The 26,341-nt window shown below is 35.8% G+C and overlaps 2 protein-coding genes across 11 annotated transcripts in view; one reads left to right on the top strand and one right to left on the bottom strand.

The window, feature by feature from the left end:
- The window catches only part of TMEM243 (transmembrane protein 243), a 37,322-nt gene extending 30,899 nt beyond the window's left edge, over positions 1–6,423 (top strand). For both annotated transcript variants that reach the window (XM_017523080.2, XM_037736530.1), the window contains exons 3-5: positions 3,437–3,487; positions 4,536–4,640; positions 5,820–6,423. In XM_017523080.2, coding sequence (XP_017378569.1) covers positions 3,437–3,487; positions 4,536–4,640; positions 5,820–5,942 — 279 coding nt within the window. In that variant the 3' untranslated portion in view covers positions 5,943–6,423. The remainder of the gene's footprint in view (positions 1–3,436; positions 3,488–4,535; positions 4,641–5,819) is intronic.
- DMTF1 (cyclin D binding myb like transcription factor 1) overlaps positions 6,256–26,341 on the bottom strand; it is a 44,928-nt gene continuing 24,842 nt past the window's right edge. For 8 of the 9 annotated variants that reach the window (XM_017523070.1, XM_017523072.1, XM_017523077.1 and 5 more), the window contains 11 exons: positions 22,777–22,934; positions 21,104–21,136; positions 20,111–20,220; positions 17,854–18,082; positions 16,502–16,653; positions 14,197–14,406; positions 11,492–11,577; positions 9,204–9,359; positions 8,462–8,839; positions 7,719–7,863; positions 6,256–7,514 (listed from right to left, as the gene is read on the bottom strand). In XM_017523070.1, the coding sequence (XP_017378559.1) occupies positions 7,405–7,514; positions 7,719–7,863; positions 8,462–8,839; positions 9,204–9,359; positions 11,492–11,577; positions 14,197–14,406; positions 16,502–16,653; positions 17,854–18,082; positions 20,111–20,220; positions 21,104–21,136; positions 22,777–22,934 (1,767 nt within the window). In that variant the 3' untranslated portion in view covers positions 6,256–7,404. The remainder of the gene's footprint in view (positions 7,515–7,718; positions 7,864–8,461; positions 8,840–9,203; positions 9,360–11,491; positions 11,578–14,196; positions 14,407–16,501; positions 16,654–17,853; positions 18,083–20,110; positions 20,221–21,103; positions 21,137–22,776; positions 22,935–26,341) is intronic. The other variant, XM_037736529.1, reaches the window with a different exon arrangement.

Below are 26,341 nucleotides of genomic sequence, written 5' to 3' on the forward strand. Positions count from 1 at the left end.
CTGGAAGGTAGAGATGGTTTTATTCACTTTTGTATTTGTGTCTGAATTACAGTAATGTTTAAATGCATAAATAAATGGCTTATGAGATGATATATATGAAATCTCTATATATACACATGTATGTGTGCATACAGTGTTTATTTTTATGTTCGTGTGTGTATAAATTCAGACTATCTCTTAACCTGTTGCAGAAGATTTGGTCTTTGGGAAGGATATCCTAACTCTGTATCCTGTCCTCTCAGCAGGCAAGGATCCAGGCTAATTGTCATCTGGTCTCCTGTCAAGCTGTCTTATGGAGTGAAAATAAGCAATAGTACAAGGTTTAAAATTATGGTAGGAGAGATGAGTTATGGTAGGTAGAACTGGAGTGAAAATAAAACTAGGGAGGAGACAGAGCTAGTTTCTGTGAGAAATACTGAGTTAATAGAGACTAGCTATAGAAGTAGAAATAATCTGAGTTTGTTTATTCCATTAACAGCAAAGTTTAAATGTAATATTCATTTTTCTTCGTGTACTCTAGTTCTGATTTGGAGCATATGATTCCCCAAACTGTCCTTTGAAGTGTTAACTAGCCATTTAATTATTCTCTATTATCGTCTTTGGAGATTGGGAGCTAGAAGAGCTGCTAAAGCCCTGAAAAATAATCTCTAGCCCCAGGGAAGGAGCTCCACCCTGTGATTTGAACTTAATATTTAAGAATGGCTTATTTTAGACTTAACTTTAGAGCACTGCATCTCCATTTTAAATGTGTACACAAATTACCAGATCTTGTTAAAATGCAGATTCAGATTTAGTTCGTTTCAGTGAGACCTAAGATTCTGCATTTCTAACAGGCTCTCAGGTGAGGCTGATGTGCTGGTTCAGACTACATTTTGAGTAGCAAGTTTAAAAGAGAGAGCATTAGAAGAGGGCTTCTGAAGTTAACTCTGCATAGCTGGATTCTTGGTTATGTTGATGGCAGAAGGTCTTGTCTTGGAGAAAGAAAATACTCTGAGAAACACTTCTGCCGTGTCCTAAATAGTTCATCCCCTCTTGGGAATCCCTGAGGGGATCACTGCATTATAACAACTGATATTCATGAAGATCAGTTGGAATTCTGCTCAGTGAGTGTCTAAAAGGCAGGCAGGAAAGTATTGATTAAAGTTTAGGTATATTTTCATCAGGATGATTAAAATCAGTTATGTGGAGAAATTCAACTACGTGAAACAAAGTCACCTATGAGGAAATATTCATTCTTGAAAGATAAGCATTTCTTGTAGTACTTTGCTAATAGGCTTTTTGAGGTGTCGTCTGCCACTTGCCATCTTTGTCTAGACCAGCACTAGCATTCTAGGTTTTCTTTGGGTGAGAACTATAAATGGGGAAAAGAGGCCTGGCATTGAATCCTGTCTTTATTAGTTAGTGGTATTGAGACCTTGGGCAAGTTCTGTTTCCCTGAGCCTGTTTTGCCGCCTGTGAAATAGTCATATTGCCATTTCATCCCAGAATTTTTAAGTAGAGTATTGGTGAATGCTCTTGGCATAGTTACAATCCTTTTACCATTATTTTCCTCCTACTTTGATCCTAGTAGGCAATTTGCTGTATGCCATTTGGCAATTAGTGATTTATTGACTTGGCTTTTATTGGTGGGAGGGCTGTTGTGGTGTGCAGTTTTTTGTTTTGGAAATTCCTGGAGCTCAGAGAGAGAAGCCAGATATTCTTTCTTCTCACAAACAGTGGGGCTCCCACAGATTTTGTCTCTATACACATTTTGTGTTAAACACACACTTATTCATGCCGTGTGGGAAACAGTTAACGTGATTGGTGACTTGTCCCTGGGTCCCTTTCCTAACAAGTGATCCTAATTTCAGGCTCCTGTGTGCTGTGTAGGCTTCTCTGGCTGAGGTGATGGTAAGATCTGTTCTGAATCCTCTGGAGTTAGGAGTTTAGTTTCTTTTGTTCTGTAACCTTTCAGTTGCAGTGGTCTTGGAGAATTGTGGTTTGTCCTTGGTTAAATCACACACACCCAATACGTGGCTTTCTTACACACTTTCCCTCCCAATTATGCCTGACTCTTTAACTTCTTTGGATTCTTAACTCTAAAAGCGGACAACTTGGAAAAGAGAATTCAGTTGCTGCTCTGTGATTGTTCCTGTGTCCGTCCCATCTCTGAGGCTTTGTTTATTGGCAGCCTACCTTCCATATCCTGCTATTTGCTCAGATCTTGTCAAAACAATGTAGCAGACGACTGATTTGTTAACGACTCAGCTTTGACTTCTCAGAAATAAGATTGTGTATCATTCTCATTGATCATAAAGTAGTGTTTCCTAATTAGGTCTTAAACTCTAACTTTAATCTGTAGTTCTGCAACCTATTCTACTTTACCTTTTTAATAGTACCTGAAACTACTTCTAACCAGTGACCTGGATTTAGGAATCTCTAGTTTCAAAATTGCTTCTAACTTGCTATGTGTCTTTTCGCAAATAATTTAACCACACTGGGCCTAAATTTAACCTGTAAAATTAGGATTGGATCAGTTTTTCAAATACTTATTTATTGTTGTTGAGGTGGGGATGGGAATGACAAGAAAGCTCAGTGGGTGGGTTCTTCATTCAGTCAAAATATACTGAAGGCTTTCACTATTAAATAACTTGGAAAAACGATTGGACTGGATGGTCTTTTAAGATTCCAAGGGCCAAGTCTTGGCACTGTGGGATCCATCCCTTTTAACCATAGCATCTACTTTTAGATTAGACAAGGATACCTAAGCTGTATTACAAATATAGTTCCAAATGCTACTCACCATCTAGTCTGGTTCCTGATACTTTGTCAGAGTCTTGCTCTGTCGCCAGGCTGGAGTGCAGTGGCGCAATCTTGGCTCACTGCAACCTCTGCTTCCTGGGTTCAAGCGATTCTTCTGCCTCAGCCTCCCAAGTAGCTGGGACTACCATGTCCAGCTAATTTTTGTATTCTTAGTAGAGATGGGGTTTCACCATGTTAGCCAGGATGGTCTCAATCTTCTGACCTCATGATCTGCCCACCTTGGCCTCCCAAAGTGCTAGGATTACAGGTGTGAGCCACTGCCCCTGGCATGGCTCCTGATACTTTTAACCGATGCTCTGGCCTGGCCATTCCCACGGTGCCTGTCCTTCTCCTTTGGCTCATACTATTTTCAGCAGCACATGCATTATTTGTAAGCCTCCCTTCCCCATTCCATACTACCCAATCAAGGCTCTAGTGTAAATGTCCTCTCTTTTCTTCCCTAGTTGGCCTTTTCCCAAAGTACATTTTCCACTCTTATGACTTAGTACGCTTTGCTTTGGTAGTTTTATGTGTAAAGCTCAGAAAAGGGCTGGACCTTGGGTTTCTTTAAACCACCCTAATGCCTTGCCTTTTACTATACTGAAGGTGACATGGATTCAAGCACATATGGCTTAAAAACTCTTTTCTCTTTCAGGATCGAATAATCAATTTAGTTGTTGGCAGTTTAACATCCTTACTGATTCTAGTAAGTATCTTTGTTTTGTGCCTCACCCAGGCTCTTAGCCAAAGTATTAAAAACTCGAGTATTAATTATGGTTAACTTCCCCCCACAAAAAAATACTTAAAAGGGGCTAGGGCATGAGCATAAGTGTTCCAGTCATAGTTAAATAAGTGCGTTTAATTTTATTGTCACAAAATTGCAACCGTGAACTGGAGTAGCCAGTTTAATTTTCACACCCTCTCCCCACTGGTTGAATATGTGAAATACCGCAAGTCAGATAACTTCGTTTTCAGATAATTGAGTTTACTATGTTTTGCCTAGTAAATTTGTAAAAATATCAGTGGCTAGTAGGCACTTTCTTCTGTCATAATCTACCGTAATTCCCCATTTCTGTTAATGCTTTATTTTGTTCCTAAAGAACATAACATCCATTACCCTTTGGTCAAGTTTAAAAAGACTTGGTCACAGTATATAGTAATTTTACCGTATACATCCTGTAAAATACAGCTGGAGCTATCACAATGAAATTCTTCAAAGCTGTATTTTCCATAATTTGACATTTTTCTGGCACATTTTCATTAAATTTAAGAGAATTTGTTTTTTCCATGGCTACTTAATGAAAAGATTGCCTGTAATGTGGCATCTGTGATAGAAACAGAACCACATGATATTAGAAGTCTTTCCGTATGTTTCATAATGTTGTAGCAAAACCAGCTTTGATTATATTCATTTTTGGTAGGAATATTTAAAATAACAAAATGGCTAGAACTTTTTCCAATAGAATCATTAATCCTGGGAGTGAGGTTTAGTTAATGAGGTTATTTTGGGATCAGCTAGCTTAACTAATGTTTTCTCTCCTTTCATAAGGAAAAGGTTAGAAAAGGAGGACGTACTAAGGTAACTCAAACATATTTATACTTATTACTATACTACCATTCTAGAAAGCAAATTGGTGGCAGATGAAATTTTACAACGTAAAGTATTTTGTAGTATTGTGTTGCCTAGACTCCAGTCAGTAATTACCAGGTCTTTGAATAACTATTAAGGCCTTACATAATTTTTCTTCACACAGGTAACGCTGATCAGTGCTTTTGTTTTCCCTCAACTACCTCCGAAACCGCTGAATATATTTTTTGCTGTCTGCATCTCTTTGAGTAGCATTACTGCCTGCATACTTGTAAGTATCGTTGAGAATTTAAACAGAATGTTCTTGAGGGTTTAATGTTGCAATGCTTGAGACAGAAATTTTCAGCACTTTGGGTCTATACAAAAGGGTCTCTAATTATATCCTATTCTCCCCCTAAAAGTATGTTAGAATTCTCAATAAAATGAGTTTCTACTTTTCTCCTGAATCCCAAAGTTGTAACCCCAAAGAGAAACTCTATTCTCATGATAGCTAAAGGAAAAAAAATAAAGCAGAAAGACTAATTTAGGTGACCAAAGATTTAATTCATCTTTACTTAAGGACTGTATAGGGGCCAACAGTCTTTGGGAAATGCTAGTTACTGCTAAGGGAAGAGATAGAGCTCTCTGGATTTAATTCTAATGATTACAAAATTAGTCTTAATCTACATGTTTGTCCTCCACAGTGGAAGTATTAACACTAAAACCTCCTGGGAAATCTAAAGCTGCAGTTGTATTGTTGTGATATTTGATTTACTTCAAATGTTTCTTTTCTGGTAAAGAAACAAGGATGGTGGTGGCACCTCAGTGTTCAATCATTCATTAGTTGGCTGTTGTTTTATGTCCCTTGAGAGGCAGAATCAAAGAGAAAACCCTTAAAAACAATTGTTTTGATCTCTTAAATCATAATAGTAATTTGCTTATCTGATTTAAAAGTAAACCAGGAGACATCTCCAAGTGTTCTACTTCACTGATCCTGCTGTTGACTCCCATGACCTGAAAGAAGAACTGGTCCACCCCATTAACTTCAAGCCTAAAGTGACTAACAATGAACTAGTTTAATCCAAATATATACATTATGGAAGCCCTATTTTGTATAGCAGTCTGAATCAACTGTATGAATCATATGAATCTAAATGTCGTCTTCCTTTACTGTTAACTAATATGTCCAGGTATATGTTCTTGAATAGCTTGCCAAATGACTGGTGGACCAATACAGGTTTGAAAACAGGAAAGTAAACTGAGAAAGTAGGAATAAGTATGATCTTGGATGTTAAAAACTCAGAGTAAGAATGAAATTCTGGCTGCATTGGTCTGAGGAATGTAGACCTCAGAATGTGGAGAATGTCTCATTTAGGAGAATAAACAAACACTAATGAAATTTGAAATTGGTAGAGAAAATGTTACATTTTAAATTTTAATTGCTAATAAACTTTAATTCTTCTTCTTTTAGATCTACTGGTATCGACAAGGAGACTTAGAACCGAAGTTTAGAAAGCTAATTTACTATATCATATTTTCTATCATCATGTTGTGTATATGTGCAAACCTGTACTTCCATGATGTGGGAAGGTGAGGCTGCCAAGGAGAAGTACTTACCAGGACTCTTCAAAATGATACATTAGGATAGTGAGTAATTTTTGGATAAGGTATGCTGAAGAATCTCCCGCAGAAGTCTGATACATGATTTTCATGTTAATTGTAAATGTAAAATTCCCTCTTGCAAGGGAGACATATCTTAGATCACTGTGCTTTTTAAAGAGCTGACGTTGCACCTAAACATTCCAACCCTTAAAGCTCAAACAGCACAAGAAATTTTCACTTTAGAAATGAACATTTTTATAATGTGACTGCATGGCAAAAGGCTTTGTAACATACAAAATCTTGTGTTTTAAGACAAATATTCTTTTATTTTGTTAAACTGAATATACAATTGTTCCCTAGGCAACCAACTTTTGCTTTATAACTACAATTTAATTTCACGTTAACAAAACAGACAGTCAAAAGACAACTTTGTGAAGATCTAATTACAATAATAAATAAAATAATTTATACAAGTTTTTTTTTTTTCTTGACTTTTCTATAGGGGTCATATTCATTAAAAACCCAAGAGGCTATCTTTGCCTTTAACCCTTCTGCAGTATAGGAATGACTTAGATTTGTTTACTTTTGTTATAGAAGCAAATATTGTTTTGTTTTTTCAAACTGCCTGAGATGAGAATTTATATTGTACCCCGCCAGCTAACACACTAAATGAATGACAAACTATTTTCTGGGTAATTTATATAGCAAAATGTAATAAATGGTCATGGTATCAGGATAGACAACATTACTTCCTTCCCCATTTAGTTTTACTTAAAAGTGTTAACTTTGTAAACTAATGACAGTGGTTTCTGAGGGGGTGAAAACTGCTTAGCTTCTGGTGGGTTTTGTTACAATGCTTATCATATTCCCTTTAAAAGTAACAAAAAGCCCTGTAGTGAATTTTAACTCTTTTTAATGCTTTCCTCTTTACCCTGCCTAAATCAGCCCCCACTGCCAACAATGGGTTAATCAAATGTGACCACCTCGTAAGTATACTGGTCAAGTCTCAAACTTAGTCTTCTTGAAGAACAGAAGATCATGGGTAAGCTCTAGACCATGTTGAAATGAACTAGAACCAGGCTTACTTGAGAGAGAGAGTCATGTCTGATCTTTAGTGAAACTGTACTTTTTAAAACCACAGCAGTTAAGCTTTTGTGATTTTAAACTTTTCTCAGTGGCTGAAGTGAATGAAATTCCCTACTGCCATGTAAATACTAAACATAGGGATTTACGCTTAAAACCACCAGCCTCCACTCAACTACACACTGTCATAAAACTCAACATCAGATGATGTGTTTAAAGGAGGTAAAAAGTCATAGCAGCAACAATGTGTGTGGCTTAAGCACTGTAGCTATTTAAATTGGTAAATTAAGTCTCTTGGGGGTTGCTCCTATTTCTTTGAAGATGTAATTAACAGTGTGGCTTGCTTGAACTGCTTATTTTTAGGAATTATTCTAATGACAGTTTACCAAATCTTCGACATCCTTTGAATCTTCGGAAACAGGACTGCCCAATGATGAGCCAATGATATTTGATTCTTCCTGATGATGTTGGAGTATGGGATCTGTAATGAGTTTCAAGTTAGTCTTAAATGTATATATTTATTCTCTAATCCATGTTAAGAATTTAAGGTATTCTACCACAGTGTAGAACTTTAACAAGACTAGTATCTTTCTTACTGGATCAAGAAAGACAACTGAATTAAATGTCTGTCTGATTTTTCCACCTAAAATTTATCAGGCACATAGTAAGTATTATATTACAGTACCTGTTAGTGTTGTCAAAGGCAAGACAGATTCAGTATCTATAACATCAGATGCCTGGATAAAGCCATGTGGTGAAGGAACGATAAGTATTGTTTCATCATCAATTGTTTGATCAACTTGCTCTTCTATAGTGGGAGACTCTAAACCCTAAATAACATTTAAAAAAAAAGAGAGATTGACTCGTATTCCTTACTAGTCTTCCTTAAAATCCCAGGCATGTATAGGTTAGACAGACTTAAACATAACCCATTTGAAAATTAGAACATAAAGAAATAAAAAAGTCTTACAGGGACAAAAGATGACCTCACGACTTAATATATCTTTAACAAAAAAGAACTTAAAAGGACTGATTCAGTTATAGGTCGGCTGAATGTAACAGAAGAAACAACACTGTTAGTGTAGGATGATGTTCCTAGGCTGAACCACATAGATCGATTACTAACCACTCAGGAAAATGCTTCTATGGGTTCTAACAACATTTCTCAATGTATTGCAGGTAAAGAGGGAAAAGTTTTGGTGAGCAGGTGTGGTAAGAAAGAACGTGATTTTCTTATTCTTCCTGACTTCCACAGGATCTCTGCCTGCTCATTTCTGCCAGCAACACTGTTTGTGAGGTCTGAGGTAGGGGTTTGAACTTAATTTAGTGAGTCTAAAGATAAAAGGAAGGAAGCTTTTCCCAAACTACAGGTTTTTGAGGCTCAAGGCAAGAACCCATTCAGTTATTCTTTAAGTACAACTTACTTACCTCAGTAACATAAGTGCTGGCTAAATCAGAGGGTGATTCCTCCTCTTGTTTAAGGTCGGTATCAGAGATTTCTTCTGTTCTGACCATAACACTATTCATCAGTTCTGTGCTATTTTGGTCACTGAATTTGGATACATGAGCATCATTAAATGATGGCTCCACAGTCATCTTAGGGTGATGAATTTCATCTGGGAAAGTGTCTGCTTCTAGGGCATCTGGAGGCTCAGGAAAATCAGATGACTGAATATCACTATCTACCGTCAGTTCTGCTTGGGATATGGAAGAAGTGATGTCCTCTGTGGCAACAGTTTGAATGATGACTCTTGGTGTGTGACACTGCACTGTAACATTATCACTTGTGTTCAACAAATGTTCTGGCTATAAAACATTAAAGAACCTGTTAATCAAGTGACATTTATGGGGATACCCCACTGTCTCCTCCCACACCTCTTACCTCTGGAACTGTAATACTTCTATCACTATTTTTCTAAAACCCTTGTACTCTACTTGCTAGGGCCTTTGTTCTCCTAATGTCCCTATTCTAATGTATATCCATCTTGAATAAAGAGAGAAGGGATGAGAGATACACCCCGGTGAAGGCCAGAGTGATGGTGTAATACACAGTGCCTGGAACAACAGCAGTAGGAAGAATTGTTTAGAAAACTACCTTATATTTTGGTCCTTATCAACTAATCCTGGTCCATAACAGGTACTGAAAAATCAAGTAATTTATGTAACATACGGATAAAGCATGAACAATGATCTGTTCGGGAGAAGCAGGAGCAGCAGCTGTCAGGGTTACTGTGGGACTAGCGGTCAGAGTTAGGGGAAGGCCTTGGCTTGAGTTTGTTTGAAGTAGGTAGGTGCCTGGAGTGCCGGTGGGCTGTAGATGAAAAGACTAAAGGAAAAAGAAAAATAAGATAGCTTAACAATGATTAAGTCTACTTTTATATCCAAAAACAGGGACTGAGTTTAGTTTACTAAACACAGATGTACTTACCCATTATGAAGGTACAAACAAGTAATACAATGTAGGGCATGATTGTCTGAAGTCATTACCTAGCCTGGAGGTTTAAGAGGCTACTCTTTGCTCCAGTGTATGTCTCTGGTCTAGACTCAGCTATTCGTTTCAGGGTACCAAGACAGTTGTATGAGCCACTGTTTCCAGTGCAGTAACTCACAACAACCCATCACCCCTCTTTTTCCTTTCTTTGTGGCTCATAAAAACTGGCAGTCCCTCAGTTTAAAAAAAAAAAAAAAAAAAAAAAAATTTTTTTTTTCAGTGTAATTTTAAGAATATCTTTTACAGAAAGGGACAAATAGTAATTAGCAATGTTCGGCTGAAGGAAAAAGATCTTCAACTATTAAATACATTTTCTTTTGAAAATTTTAAAGGAGGCATAATAAAATTATTGACCAATAATCTTTAACCTTTCAGTTTTTAAGCTTCTGTATAAAAAAAGAGGTTTATCTTGATATTCTAAAGTATTTGCATTTAAAATATGTCTGGGGGTTAAAATCATGTAGCCTGTTTTGTTTACCAATGTAGTCTTGTGGACTTAGCTAAAACAACTCTTCGGGGTACCAAATCCCCAAATATAGGTTTCCTTATTGCTAAAGTGGAGACAGTAACTATTTCTCATAGTCTAGGATTAGAAATGATTATGAAAGTGCCTGGTACTCTGTGAGGACTCAATTTCTTTTCTTTTTCTATAAAAGTGAAAGCTAGTCATTTTCCTAAAGGTAGCATATATTAATCACATAGGGTGAGGCATTATTATAAATACTTTATATGGACATATATTTATATATATATTTTATTTAATATACTTGAATACATTTAATTTTCACAAATTTTTGAAGCTGGAGTACTATTATTACCCATTAATAAATTAAGGACCCCATAAGTAAAAACCTGAACACATATCTCAACTCAAACATGTAGGATGTGTGTGTATAGTTTACCAGGGGAGTAGGCTTTAAAAAAAAAAAATGAAGTTTTCTACTTGTGTCAAATGGTTGTCTTATACATCCCCATTTCACAGACCACTAGCTCAGGAAACTGACTTAGGTTAAGTAAGCTGCCAGTGAAAGTTTCAGAGGTGGCCATACTCTGGAAGAGGAAGAATAAACTCTTGTACTATTACCCCTGTAAATCTTGATTTAATTTCAGTAAAATTTAGATTTTCTTAATGAAATATGAATATAGGTTTAATAGTTCTGGAAAGCAGGGCATTCAGTCATGTTCCACTTTTATCCTATACTTTCTGTTGCAGGAAACCACTTTCTGATCTACAGATTTGCTTATTTTGGACATTTCAAATAAATGGGAGCCAAGTACTATGTGACATTTTGTGTTATCCGGTTTTGTTCATTTAGCCTATTTTTTAAGGTTCATCCCTGTTGTACCCTGTTGTACCGTGTTTCAGTATATTTCATCCCTTTTCATTCCTGAGTAATATTTGCATGACAATAGCACATTTTATCAATTTTTCTGTCGCTAGACATTTTGGTTATTTAATGCCATGAACATTCATGTACAAGTTTTTATTGGACAGATATTTTCATTTCTCTTAGGTGTACCTGGGATTAGAAATAGATGAATCCTTTGGTAACTGTACTTAGCCTCTTCAGGAGCTACAAGACATTTCCAAAGCAACTAAACCACTTAGCACTGGGACTTTTAAATTTTGTATCCCCAGTAGCTAGTACAGTGTTTACTGAATGTCATTAAAGAGCTCATGATTAGTTTGTCCACAAACTTCTTCTCACATAACCAATATGAACTCTTTGGTTATTAATTATAACTCAATACAAGTCCATAGAATGTGTATACTCATTAGCATTGTCATTTTCATATACAAATAACATTTTGGTTTATATACAGATGAGAGAAAAGCTGATAAAAGTGGAAGTCTGCTTTACCATTCATTTGGTCTCAGATTTTTATATTTATTGATATGATTTATAAAAGTGATACCAACTGATATTATGCATAAAAATGGCCAATATATATGAAGTATTACTCACTGGAAGAATCTCAAATGTCTGTAGTGTTCCACTGTTTAGTGTTATTGTTTCTGAGTCAACAGTAGCAGCAGGAGAGTCTGTTGAAGCTGTGTTAAGAACAAGGACAACAATAAATGTTTTGTAAATTTAAATTTCTCCAGTGTACTCCATTATCATGAAGGCAATTTAATAGTGAACAATTTGCCTGGAGACCTGAAGTCATTTATATTTCTTATGAGAGATAAGGAATCTAATGAATTTGTCTGGGGTGGCATATAGTGCAAAGGTGGCCTAACTATGGCCCACAAATCCAGCCTATTGCCAGTTTTTGTAAATAAAGCATTATTGGAATACAATCACACCTATTGCTTTATATATTTTTTGTGGTTACTTTAGCACTGTAACAGAGTTGAGTACCTGTCACAGACACCAGAAGGCCCACAAAGCCTAAAGTATTAGTATATCTTTTCCTTTGTAGAAAAGTTTTGCTAACCCTTGGTATATACACATCATTAAGTGTTTCTAATGGTAGGCAGTAAGAGGAACACACTAAGGCCAACCTGCAAAATGAAAGAAACTTGGTAAAAACTAGTTTTCTTGTACACCTGCATAAGCAGTATGGATGTCTAGACTAGGGGTCCAAAAATGCTAGGCTTTAATCACTTTCTGCAACATAAACCTGGGTAAATAACTTTAATGTTCAGATATTTTTGCCTGTCCCACCCACCTCATACAGCTATGAGGATCAAAAGTCCTTTTGAAAACAAATGTTAAGACAGCATTATTTCATAAGACTACATTTGGGAGACTGAATAAAGATCAGAGAGTATGATCTCTTTACATGTGTGTCAACTGAGGATCAGATTTGATCAACATCTGCTCAAGATTAAATAGAACTTAAAAAGGTCATCTTTCTTGGTGCGTGCAGTCATACCTATATGTGGAATATGATTTGGAATTGACTTTTAATGTGTAGTGTTTATTATAGTTTATTAAATTCTGTACAACACTTCTCAGCTATTTAAAAGGAATCTAATCCCCTTATGAATAGAAATGCACTTGATCTGTATTATTCATCTTACTGTTTGATGGATCCTTAGGATCACAGCTATAATGAGATGTGATTCCAGACAGACTAAATCAAGGTTAGGAAACTACTGTCAGGGACAAATGTGGCTCAAGGCCAATAATGGTTTTTACATTTCCACAGGGTTGTTTAAAAGACTGTCCCTCAGAATACCTATGTGGCCTGCAAAGCCTAAAATACTCATATTTACTGTCTGGCTCATTACATAAAGAAATTTGCTGATCTCTGTCCCCTAACCTAAAAAATGAAATGAGATTTTGGTTAGAATGCTACAAGTAATAGGTGGATTGTAGAACTCTTACCATATTCAGTTTTCTTGCTGGAAGAGGTAAAATTCTAAATACTATTTTAAAATGATGCTATCAATATTAAGGTATCATTTATAAAATGTTTGTCTTCCCAATGGGTATTGTCAACTCAATAGCCAAGGAATACGAACATGCCCAATCAATTTACAACCCATAGTAGCTCTCATATTCACTTGGACTAGTAATTTCAGTTGCTTTACAATCCTCAGACTGGAACAAAAACAAAAGAAATCCTTCATGCTTGATTACACTGGTAGAATGATAACCAAATTCAAATCAGGACTTTAAGAGGTACGATTATAGGAGGTACGATTAGTTTAAATGTCTATAAGATAACTTTGACAATCAATGCACATAGATCTACAGTGTTAAACACCAACATGTGGTTCTGTGATTCTCAATCAACTAGGTAATCATAATGGTATATCTGGAAATATATAAAGTGTTTCAGTTTCTCGTAATAACTTGTAAGCACTACTAACATTTTGTGGACAAGATCGAAAGACACTGAACATCCTGCAATGTGAAGGACAGTCTTACAAAAACCTGTCACTCAAAACATCAATAATCGCCTGCAACGACTGGTGTACTCTTGGGTATCTTTTCAAATGCACATAGCATCAAGTAGACAAAAAAAAAAAAAAGTGAGTGAAGAATATGGTTCTGAGAATTTCACCCTCATTCCTTTTATTGTCACTATAATTCAAGACTGATGGGAATGGATAAAGATCAATTTGACTTAGTTCTGAAGAAAAAAAATTTTCTCCTCACTCTTAACAATTGCCAGGGTCCCATAATCTCATTAAGTACAAAACTGACAGACACTAAGGACAACAAAGGGGTCAAAAAACAGTTTCCCATAAGAAACTGGCCCTTTATTCCCTGAAGATATCGTTTTCAACCTTGCTAAAACTCATTTCTTTACCATTCAGCCTCAAATCCATCCCCAATTTATATGTCTTCTGGTAAAATTACTACATATGACATATCCCTTGGTGAATTCTATTTCTTTGCTTGATTGACTGCTTTTTAGGTAGTTTTCTATCATTTTAATTTCTATTTTTAATAATTTCTATTCATTAATTTAAAAATCTAGAAGTTAAGATGGTTTTAAATGGTTTATAATGGTTGGGAAACTGGTTATATATCCTTCCTGCCATACATTCTTTGTACAAATATTAACTGAATTAAACATAAAATATCTAAGATATCCTTCAGTTCATCGACTTGGATAAATTTCTATTAACATTCTAGAAGACCAAAAGATAGCAGAGACATTAACCAAATCATATAGGTCAAATAGCAAGGCATCTTGACGATCAAACACTTACAGACATGGGTGATCTGGACTGGAATCTGCAATGCTGCCATGGGACTGGCAGAGATGGCTGTATTATCTTCCAAGCGGGCTACTCTTATCTGAACATGCTGCACACTGGAATTGGTATTACTGTTTGGAACTCCAGATCCTGATTTATTCTCCAAAAGCGTTGGGTTGTTTTTTTGGTTCTCATGTAACTGTTTAAGACCTTTTATTAAGACTGAAGGGAGATGGGTAGACAAAAAGAACATTGATTCTCCGACAGACCACCATCTAAGCAGCATGGGAGGTGGGGGGAGGTAAGGAGGGAAAGTATTTGGAATAAATAATTGCATACTGAATGTGAGAGCTTATAAAAATAAGATACTTTAAAAAACAACATATCCTGAGATTCTTATGAACATTATCCATCATAACCAATTTTAATATTGTTATTTTTGCCATCTAAGATTAATAATGTTTTTAAAAAGGTAGATATTGCAAAGAACATGGAAACAGGACATTTTTTATTCCTAGGGTGTCTTGATAGAATTATTATCTGGGAAGAACACTGGCAATGTTAAAGAGCATATTTTTATTTTTTAAATGAATGGTGTAGTACGTTTTTCCTCCCAGGGCTCAAGGGCCCTTGACTGTGCGTCTAGAGGTAGCAACTGATCTTTTCCAAACAGTAATATGTTGTTCTTGCACACGGAGGCCAATTCTAGACTTTGCTCTATTCATAATATATGCCTATCCTCTACAACTGGATTTATTTTTGTTTTTTTTTGAGACAAGGTCTTGCTCTCTTGCTTAGGCTGGAGTACAGTGGCATGTTCATAGCTCACTGCAGTCTCGAACCTCTGGACTTAAGCCATCCTTCTGCCTCAGGCTCTTGCTCCCAAGTAGCTGGGACTATAAGCATGTGCCACCATGCCTGTAATTGGTTTGTATTTTTTTGTAGTAACAGGGTCTTGCTATGATGCCAAGGCTGGTCTCAAATTCCTAGCCTCAAATGATCCTCCTGCCTCAGCCTCCCAAAGTACTGGGATTACAGGTATGAGCCACTATACTGGCCTGTAACTTGGTATTTAATTTTAAAAAATCACATTTTCATCAAGCCAAAGTTCCTCAGTGTTCAGTTTCCTTTGGAACAATGAAAGAGTGTTATAACAAGGGGAATACATTTAATAACTTAAAGACACTATACAACTCAGTACCTAAATGCAAAACAGGCAACAAAAAGTATGCTATGCTTCACTTTAAGCCAACCCAATTTAAGATCTCTACATTTATATAATAAATATAGAAAATCAGCCTTTGTTCTACAACATTGCCACACAATTTCTCTAAATAACACACCCAGTTAAGATATTTGAAATTATACTACTCATAAAAGTTGACTTAAACTTAGGTTTTCCGAAGTATATCTTTGTACAAAATAAAAATAGTCATCAATCACTCAAGGATGGGGATACGTTCTGAGAAATGCGAGTCGTTAGGTGATTTTGTCATGGGATCATCAGAGTATAGTTACACAATTCTAGATGGTACAAGCCGACAACACACCTAGGCTAGAGGATATAGTCTGTTGCTTCTAGGCTACAAACCAAATACTGCAGGCAACTAATACAATGGCAAATATTTGTGTATCTAAACATAGAAAAAAATAGGGTAAAAATACAGTATTTTAATCTTGTGAGACCAATACTATGACATCTGTTGTTGACTGAAAGGTTGTAAGTGGTCAGCTATGATGGCTCATATAAGTAATCCCAGCACATTAAGAGGCTGAGCTGGGAGGATCACTTGAACCCAGGAGTTGGAGACCAGCCTGGGTAACAGCACAACCTCATCTCTACCAAAAAAAAAAAAAAAATTAGCTGGGCATGGTGGTGTGTGCCTGTAGTCGTAACTATTCAGGAGACTGAGGTGGGAAGATCACTTGAGTCCACGGGTTTAAGGTTACAATGAGCTATGATCACATCACTGCATGTCAGCCTGGACAACATAGCTAGACCCTGTCTTTAAACACATAAAAATTAAACCGTTATGTGGCGTGACTGTATATGCAGATTTTACTTCCTCCTCATAGTTGACAGAGAAGAACAAGGAGGAGTGTAAGTGTGTACATTTTCATTTTAGGAGCTTTAGGAATTACAAACCACATTAATTCTTCTCTGGGGAAGAAAACAATTAGAGAAACAGGGCAGAAGTATAAGTAGAAATCTGCTATGATATCTCTTCAGCTGAGGCAAAGAACTTCTAACCTCTCACTACTAAAGAGTAAATATAGTAAGAAAAGGGAGGAGCTTAAAAAGCAAGTAATACATTACCAGGGAACGAAACATCCTTATGGTTTGCAATTTGCCTTTTGATAGTCCACCATTTACTTCGTAGCCATTGTGGTGAACGGACACTACTCCATCCTTCAGCTAACAGATCCCAGTTAATGTCATTTTCATCAGCTACATCAAGTTCTGCTATCCTACAGGTTACAAAATAAGCATCTGTTATACGTTAATTTTTCTGTGAGAACCCCTCCTCTGACTACAGGTGATGGCACTGGCAAGTAAAGGGAACGCCAGGTTATGCCAATGAGATGCTATTGTTAAGTTCCAGGAGTGCAGATCTGCTTTCAGAGCTAACATCTAAGAAATACCAGCAGCAACATCCTTTTGTTAAAGGTACAACCAATAGGCTAAACCGTAAATGGTTAGAACCAGACGAGGCACTGTGAAGGAAATGGAGTATGTTAAAGGTTAATAAGAACAGATTTAGTTGTATAGTGTTCCTGCAATGTTTCATAGTATGGCATTTAATTAAGTCATTTATTTCCTGCATCTGAGTGTTCCTATTGTTAAACAAAAATATTTAGAAATGAGCTATTTAAAAAAGATGACGAGTTGGGAAAAAAACTATATTAAATACAAAATACAAAACAAGATGACACAAAAACAGTAGGTGCAATTGAAAAATAACAATAGTACAACGAAATTTGAGGTTTAAAAAAATCTGTTTTCTGGCTTTGTCGTGATGATTTGATTTTCAGTAGGGAGTAGCCACGGTGACAGTCTCTATTACCTCAGGGTCTTAAATAATTTCTTGCTAGTATTTTTGCCCATTTTAGTTAATGAGTCTTAATGGTTAAACCAACTACTTTAAAAAATAAGCTGGGATTATGATATCTTAAAGCTATTTTTGAATTTATATGAAATGGATGTGTTTGACTTGGTCGACTTTGAAGGTGTGGAGGTAACTACAGACTAGGCCCCCCTTCTTGGCAATCTTAGCATAGTAGCCAGGGATTGAAGGGCATGGAGACTGAACAGCCCTCTTATCCTAAACGTGGTCCCCCTGGGCTAGTACTGAGGCACATTGGTGGGACAGTGGAAAAGCTGCACTGCCGCTGCCTGTGCCATACCTGTTCTGTGGATATAGAGAGGACTTCAGTCTCCACGCCTTCAATCTGGTACTTTGCACGAGCACTAAATCCACTAAAAAAGGAACAAACACAAAACAAAACATAAAAAGAGCTCAATATGAAATACTTAGGATCTTAAACAGTGCTCTATGCTAAGGATAGTTTTTAGACTCTAGGCATCTAGGGAAACCAAAAGGGGAAAGTCTATCAAAACATCCACAGCAATTAGGTGGCTTTTGTCATTATAAGATTCAGGACACAAACCTGAGGATGAGATTGATTTCATCTTCCTTGGTCCATTCAGTACCCCCACTCTGTTTCCAATTCAGGTAATTGAGCCATTTAGAACGACACTGCTTTTCTGAGCGGGTACCCACTCGTTCAGCCACAGCTGCCCAAGACACACCCTGTGTGACTATGTCACCTGGCTCAGTGCTTGTTAATTCATGAACCACTTCTGCGAGTCTCTTTTCTTCTTCTTCTGTCCACTTCCCTGAAAGAAGGAAATTATCCAGACTACCACTGCTAACTTCTTTTACAAATCTGATTCAGCTCTTGTATTTACAAGGACTGATGGGAAGTATGCAGCAGTGCCAAGCGTTTGTTTCTGAATGACCCTCTCGTGGGAAACCAAATATTTCCACTAAAACAGTTTCGTTTTACTAGCCCAGTAAGGGTCTCAGTAGGAAAGAAAATAATCCCAATGGAAAGTACTGACCAATTATGAAACTACAAAGAAGAATGTATTCTGAAGTTACACTAAGTTCTTTATCTAGAAATAGTGAAAAGGGAAGAGCTTCATTAGTGGCGAATAAACAAGAAATGGCATGCTGTTTTTCTTACTCTCACCTAAGATTCCCTGCTCTGCAAAAGTGGACCAAGTTCAAAAGGCCATTACTTATAGGGATGAATGATGAGGGACAAGGAAATAACACTAATGGGCCCAACCTATTTTAGTAAAAACTCGGTTTCTACCATCTTCATTTCCCACTATCCCAACTCCAGCTACTGTGATGAAATATTAGTAAAGTCTGATATAAGTATTTATACATATTTTTATTCCTTTGTTTCCTCAACCCATAAACCCTCTAATAGATAATCTCAAATGTTCTTCTTGGTCTTTTTCTTATGGAGCTAGAGCAGAAGAACAGAAAAAAGAATTTTTTTTTTTTAAATCATCTTTACCTCTGTTTCCATTTTGTTATTACTAGCTAAAAACCTCTATAAAATTCCAAAAAGACTGTGTTCTTGCTTCGGGAATCCATTCATCTAGCAAATGCTTATTGAATTTTCATTATATGCTAAGCACAGTTCTGAATACTGTGGATGGATTCAAGACAAAGTCCTACTCTCCTATTCTAGCATGATGTGAAAGGATGGGAATACTTTGAGACTGTCCTGTTTCATGATGTGGCCTCATGGGAAGATGTCACAACATGAGAAGGAAGCAGGCAGATCAATCAATCCCTGAGGCTGGCAATCAGGGAATGGCACTGTGTCCTTCCAATTATGTTACCAAGAGGTTCTGTACTCACAGCATCTTACATAAACTCTGATATCCTATCCTAAATCTAAAGCGTACAGCCCTGCTTCATTCATTAAACTAGCCATGTCACAGGATGACAAAGTTGGTGGTATTTATGTTCTCACTGCCTTGCAGGTAACAGTGATAGTGTAGTAGTTAGGCAGGAAACAGTTCTGATTTCATTTTAGTAGAGCAGGGGGTTAAGGACAAAAAAAGTATGCCATAGAAACTAAAGCTAACCTTGAGAACTTTTTAATTGAAAAACTGGGCATAGATTGTGGATCTTTCAGAGAACATTATAGCTAAAAGGGCACTACAAGATCATCTAATCTCTTTGTTTTACAGAGGGAATCGAGGCTCAGAAAGGTTAAATGACAGTTAATGGCAGAGCCTAAATACTTTTGTTGGTTGCAAAGATTAAGTTTAACACTATCCTGAGGCCATTTGTGTGCATTAAGAGGCATTTGTAGTCTTGCCTGGGGACTGAAACACTAATCATAAATTTTTTCTCTGGAAAAACATACTTTGAGTTTAAAATAAGCAAAATACGTACAAATCTTTGGAACACAGCTTCTTCCTAATTTGGGATTTACCTGTGACTAAAGTTTTTCATAAACACTCACTGATTAGCTGTTGCTAATGTAAATTCAACAGTTAGATGGACCTAAATTAAAATTACTTGCTGCATATTTGTCTTCAAAATACTTTCTCACCTGGGAAAGTACTGAAATAGCTACAAAACTGAAACATGTTAGATCTGAATCATCTTGACACTAAGGTGATGTTGTGTCCCTGAAGACAATGTTAGGTTATACAAAAACAAAGTAAACGAAGGTTTGATATATCTAGTAAGCTCAAGTAAAAGGAAGACTAGAAGAAGTCTGAACTAAGGTGAATGATCTAAATTGCTCCCCAGGAACAAAAGAAAGGCAGTATCCTAAGGGGCAGGAGGCTTAAGTGGTGACAAGAAAACACTACCAGTAGCAGTCACAGTACCTGTGTTGCAAGTATCCTTCATCAGTCGGCACCGATCTTTGACAGAAGATGCACTTCTTCCTAGCGCCGCCCCTATTGTTGCCCAGTCATTGCCATGCTTTATCCGGAGCCTAAAACAAGAGTCTGCCAATCAGCATTTGGTTCAATTGTTTTCTCCCTTTTAATTTCATCATTTATTCTTCATTCTTCTTCTTCCCATTTGACTGGTTTGGAAGTTGTGGGCAGCAATACTTTGAGAGCCAAAGTTTGAAAGTGTGGCCTTTTTTTGGGGTCCACAGTTGTCTGTGGGTGAAAAAAAAACAGGCAGCAATTGCCTTTTTCCTGGGTCAGAGAAGAAATAAGTAACTTGGATATGTGTTCAAAAAAGACCAATTTCCCCTCAGGTTACTGACACAATCTCCTAGGCAAGCCCCAGACTTTCCCTTTTGAGCATATACCCAACAAATTCTTTAGACATCTAAAAAAGTTTCACAGGTCTTTATCATTATAAACAGAATCTATCTTCAATTTTGTTCATGATCCATATAATTCATTAAACCATACTTTACGGCCTAACTCAATGAAGCAAAATTATATGTCCTGAGATTCAATAGACTTTGCAAGGTTGAGTCAGCCCAGATATTCACTGAAACATTTGCCAAGTCACCATTCTAAAGTAAGCCATGTAGCACAATGCTGGTTTTGATCCTGGTATATAAATTCCCCAAATTTAGTTTTCAGGCAACCAAAAATGGCCCCTTAATCTCTTCTGGAACCCCTATTAGTGGTCTGAGGAAGCATCTGGTGAATGGCAACAGGAGACTAGATTTACACATGATGAGAATGGTTATTTTGTGCAAGTATGGATTTGATGTGATCTTTTTAAGGTCAATCATGCTTAAAAGCAGAATTAAATTATACCAGTCTGCCAAAAACCTCTTAAAATTTTCAAAGTAAAACTTTTAAGGACGTAAGACACAACAATCAGAATTAATGAAAAACTTTAAAACTTACTCCTTGAGCTTCTCAATTTCTTCAGGTGTATATCTAGAAATTCAGAGAAATTTTTAAAAAATCAGTTAAAACAACAAATACTAAAAACCTTAATAAAAATCAGAATTTCATTTAGGGAGCTGAATGTTAAGTTACTTAGCATATGATAATAGTTTCAAAGTAACCCATTTTAAGTGGATTAATAAAAGTTGAGAATAGGCTGGGCGCAGTGGCCCATGCCTCTAATCCCAGCACTTTAGGAAGCCAAGGCAGGCGGATCACTTGAGACAAGGAGTTCGAGATCAGCCTGGCCAACAGGATGAAACCCCGTATCTATCAAAAATACATAAATCAGCTGGGCATGGTGGCGGGTGTCTATAATCCCAGCTACTAGGGTGGCTGAAACAGCAGAATAGCTTGGAACTTGGGAGGCAGAGGTTGCAGTGAGCCAAATCATGCCACTACACTCCAGCCTGGGCAACAGCTTACTTGAGTTTAAAAAAAGAAAAAAGTTGAAAAATAAATGTTTCTATTTTTATTTTTTTTAAACAGTAAATATTTTTAGTTATAATAAAGACAGACTGTGTAATTTTCTCTAGGAAAAAAAAATCAACATTTAAAACATACATCTGTTCCCATGCTGCCTAATACTTCCTTTATTTAAATTTAGGTTTTGGCACTCTCAAGTCATAACCACTCCGAAAAAAAACACAACAAAGACAAACAAACAAAAACACTACGAGTGACATTATAAACTAAAGCTAAGAAGAATATCTACCAAAAATTCTCTGAAAGCACTAAAAAAATTAAAATTCTCTTCCTTTACCCAGGTATGGACATCTCACATACTCTTGCCCTTTAGTTCAGCAGGCAAGTACTCAATACAGCCAATGCAATGTTCTTTTTAAAAAATGTCCATTTAATAATTATGAAAGGCTGATCACTGTTTAACCATCTGTAATGCATGGAAGGTTTATGAATAGTTAACAAGTCCTTTATGCTCCATTTAAAAATTATTTCTCCTTTTCCATTGTCATAAAAACGTAATTTAATCCCCTTCAGCTTTCAAATGTACTTTCCATAGCAGGCTGCTGAAGAGCTAGAGAAAAAGCTCAGTAGTATCTGATAAGCCAAACTACTGCCACCTAAAATTTCCAAACAGAAATTTAAAATAATGTCAGTAACAATATATAATCATTGCATTGAAAAATCTTAATGGTGCCTTCCCATAAATACAGAAATCCATGCATTGTTTCCAGAAATGTCATTCTTTTCCATTCTGGTTTTATTTAAAACAAAGAAAAAAGGCCACTGACCTAGGAATGTTGTATTCTAAAAACAAATAGGAAAAATGTTACCAATAAATTTCAAGTTATTTTCAAACTTCTTAAATCTTTAACCAGTACTGTACTTTTTATGTTATTTTACTACAAAGCAGACTTTGACATATTTAGTCGGCCAAGTCTTAAATCTAACCGATATAAAGTGAATTACAACCTAATTTCTAAAAGAGGCTTTAATAATAAGGTTTTACCATATTCACAACATGGACCTGGGGGATAAAAATATTAACAATAATTCATGGCTGTCTTCAATTAATACCTTGACCATAATTCTACGTTTTAAGAAATGGACAGTTCCTCAAGTATCTCCCCTAATTACATGAAAACATGCAGCATTACAAGTTTTCATACTTTCCCACATGGTTTCTGTCATCATACATGCGAAGCACTCTTCTATAAACTGCAAACAAAGGCCGGTTCAGACCCCATGCTATAGTCCTGTAGAAATCTTTTCTTTCGTCTTTTGACATCTCAAAGATGATTTCTGTAGCATCTTTTATTCCGCGTGCCTAAATGGGTTACATTTCTTTGATTTAGGGATTTCTGAGAAAATGCATATAGATATACTATGCTTTTAAAATTTGTTCTCATGTTAAAGGTCATCAATGGCATTTAGAAAAAGAATATATCACTAATTCATTAATAAATCAAATATAAACTTTTAAGATGTTGCAAGAGATAAGTGACACTTAAATATTCCAAGAATAAACTATCAAATTCAATAAATTCAATTTCTGTCAACTCCTTTTGAAATTATAAAAAATTAAAAATAGATCTAAAGAAAGTATAAGGAAGAAAATCACAAGAGCAAAATCAATGGAATCCAGAATCAAAGCATAGAAAGGATAAACAAATCTAGAAATTGATTCTTTGAAAATATCCATTAAGATTAATAAAATCTGAATGATTTTATTAATGATTAAAGTTCTGCCAAAATTAAAAGACACAAACAATACTAGAAATGGAAAAATGTGGCCTAAGTAGAGATGCTGCAGAGATTAGACCATTAACAAAATAATAATATGAACAATTTTATGGTAATAAATTTGAATTTTGGCAAAACGAATAAATTCCTAGAAGACCTCAACTTACCAAAAATGACTCTAGAAGAGACAGAAAATCGAATAGCTACAGACCATCAAGAAAATCTAATCAGTTATTAAATAATCTTCCCACAATAAAAACACTAGGCCCACATGATATGGATGACATTATAGGTACATACTACCAAATAGACACATAATCTTGTTCTTAAACTATTCAAAAGTTTGCAAAAAAAAAAAAAAGAAAAAAGTGGGTACATTTCTTTGCTTATTTTATCAGGCTAGGATAATATTAATAGTTAAACTAGAAAACAACAGTTTCAGAAAAGAATTTTCAGGTCAAACTCATTCATTAACATAGATTTCCTAATAATATTTTAGCACACTGAACCCAGCAATGTATAAAAACATTAATATGTCTAGGTAAAAAAGTTTATCCCAGGAATACAAGTTTGTGTTAATTTCAGGAAAATTATTAATGTAATTAATCACATCAGCAGATTTATGGAAAAAAAGTAAAATCTCAACAGATGTGGGAAAACCATTCATAAAATTCAATATTCATGTATGTATGATAAAGTCTTAGCAAATTAGAATTCGCTGATAATCAGATTTTAAAAAGCAAAAATGTAAAGATTGGAAAAGAAGAATCATTGGTAATAGATATATAGAAACCAAAAATCTATGAAGAAAAATTATGTGATTTAAAAAATAACTAATTTTAGCAAGGTTGCTAGATACAAAATCAATATGCAGTTATTTGCATTTCCATACAAAGTTTAAGTAGTATTTTTAAAACTTCCCACACAGCATCAAAATTTAGAGCATCAGAACTGAGGCAAGTTATCAATGTCCTTTATGAAGGAAAATATAAAACTTGACATTGAAAAGGAACTAAAATGAAGAGTTATACAATGTTCTTCAACAGAAAGATGACATACTATGAAGATATTAATTCCCCCCAAATTGATGTACAAATTCAACACCATCCAATAAAAACCCCGTCTCTACTAAAAATACAAAAAATTAGCTGGGCATGGTGGCGCATGCCTGTAATCCCAGCTACTCAGGAGGCTGAGGCAGGAGAATTGCCTGAACCNGAGGCAGGAGAATTGCCTGAACCCAGGAGGCGGAGGTTGCGGTGAGCCGAGATCGCGCCATTGCACTCCAGCCTGGGTATCAAGAGCGAAACTCCGCCTCAAAAGAAACAAACAAACAAACAAACAACAACAAAAAACAAACAAACAAACAAACAAACAAAAAAAACCTCCATTTGAGTGTTTCACTCTCTGCAAGCTGATTCTAAATTCATAACAGAAGAACAAAGGGCCAAGAACAGCCAAGACATTTATAGAGAGACTGGGCCCATCGGATAATGGGACTTCTCAAAACAGTGCTGTACTGGTACAGGTAATCAACAAACAGAACCTGAAAACCTAGAAACAAATTTGTGGCAGCTTGATTTAGGACAGAATAGACACTGTAAATTAGGAATTAGATGGACATCTATACAGAAAGAGACACAATTCAAATTATATCTCACACCTACAGCAATGAAATGCAGAATTATAAAACTTTTACAAAATAATGTGAGAATGTCTTCATGCCCTTGAGGCAGGGAAGGATTTCTTAAACAAGGAAGCATGCAGAACAAACAGACAAAAAAGATAATGCATTTGATATTGCAATTAACAATATTTTCACATCAAATGACACCTAAGGAGAAAGAAAAGACAGGCCACTAAATTGGGACAAGGTATCTGTAATACAAATGACCAGTAAACCATTAACACCCAGCATACGTAAGAAAATCTAAGTTAAACAAACAAAACAGGTAACCCCGCAGAAAAACTGGTGAAAGACACAAACAGGAATTTCAAAGAAGAACACAAATAGCTAATAAGCATATCAAAATGTTATCAGATAAACACATTAAAACCATAATTACCACCCACTAAATTTGTACAAATGAATAGCAAAAAACTACAAAAAAAAACCTATTGACCATTAACTGAGAAATGGGTAACTTGTACATTTGTACAATGAAATACATCTATTTCATTGATATTTATTTATATTTATATATTGATATATATATTTATGATATTAAAATCATAATATTGAGCAAAAGAAGTTACAGAATATCCAGAGAATCAATCTCTTTATATAAATTTCTAAAACAGGTGAAATCAGTGTATGCAACTTCACAGCAAAAAAATTCTAAATTTTAGAATGTTTTCTAAAATTATTTCACTTATGCAGTTCCAGTTTTGCAAATGATTAAATATTTACTGAGCTACTACATGCAAGGAACACTGTGCTGCAGGATGACCATATAGTGAGACAAAAGATTCTACTACCTCCACACTCCTTGCCCTTTTTCTTGTGGAAGTCACTCTCATTTATCTTTTTAACCCAAATATGAAACTTATGACATCAAACTAATTGGAATTCTCTGAAGTTTAAAACTGGCTCTACAGAATTCTTAAAAGAGCACCACATAATAAAAGCTATGATCAAAAATAAAAATTGAACAAATTATCTTTTTCCAAGATAATCTTTTGGACATTTCCTATTTCTGCCCATCTAATCATCACTCTCCCAGTCACCTAAAATAAAAACTCTTAAGTTGCTCCAACCCTTTTTTTCCCTCTTTCCCAACATTTAGTCACCAGGCATCCTTACAGACTACTTGGTTATCTGCCCTTTCCCTATCAATTCTCAGTTGGTGTACTTCAGTCCTCTAAAAGGTCTCCTACTCACTTCTGCTCATTAATCACTAAATTGGAAGGGTCCTTGGAGATTATCTACTTCGATCCCCTATATAAGAAACCAGCTTAATTCCCGAAGTTCACTGTTCCTTGGCACTGGTT

The sequence above is a fragment of the Cebus imitator genome, unplaced genomic scaffold (assembly GCF_001604975.1).
Source record: "Cebus imitator isolate Cc_AM_T3 unplaced genomic scaffold, Cebus_imitator-1.0 Scaffold26, whole genome shotgun sequence".
Taxonomy (NCBI): Eukaryota; Metazoa; Chordata; class Mammalia; order Primates; family Cebidae; genus Cebus; species Cebus imitator.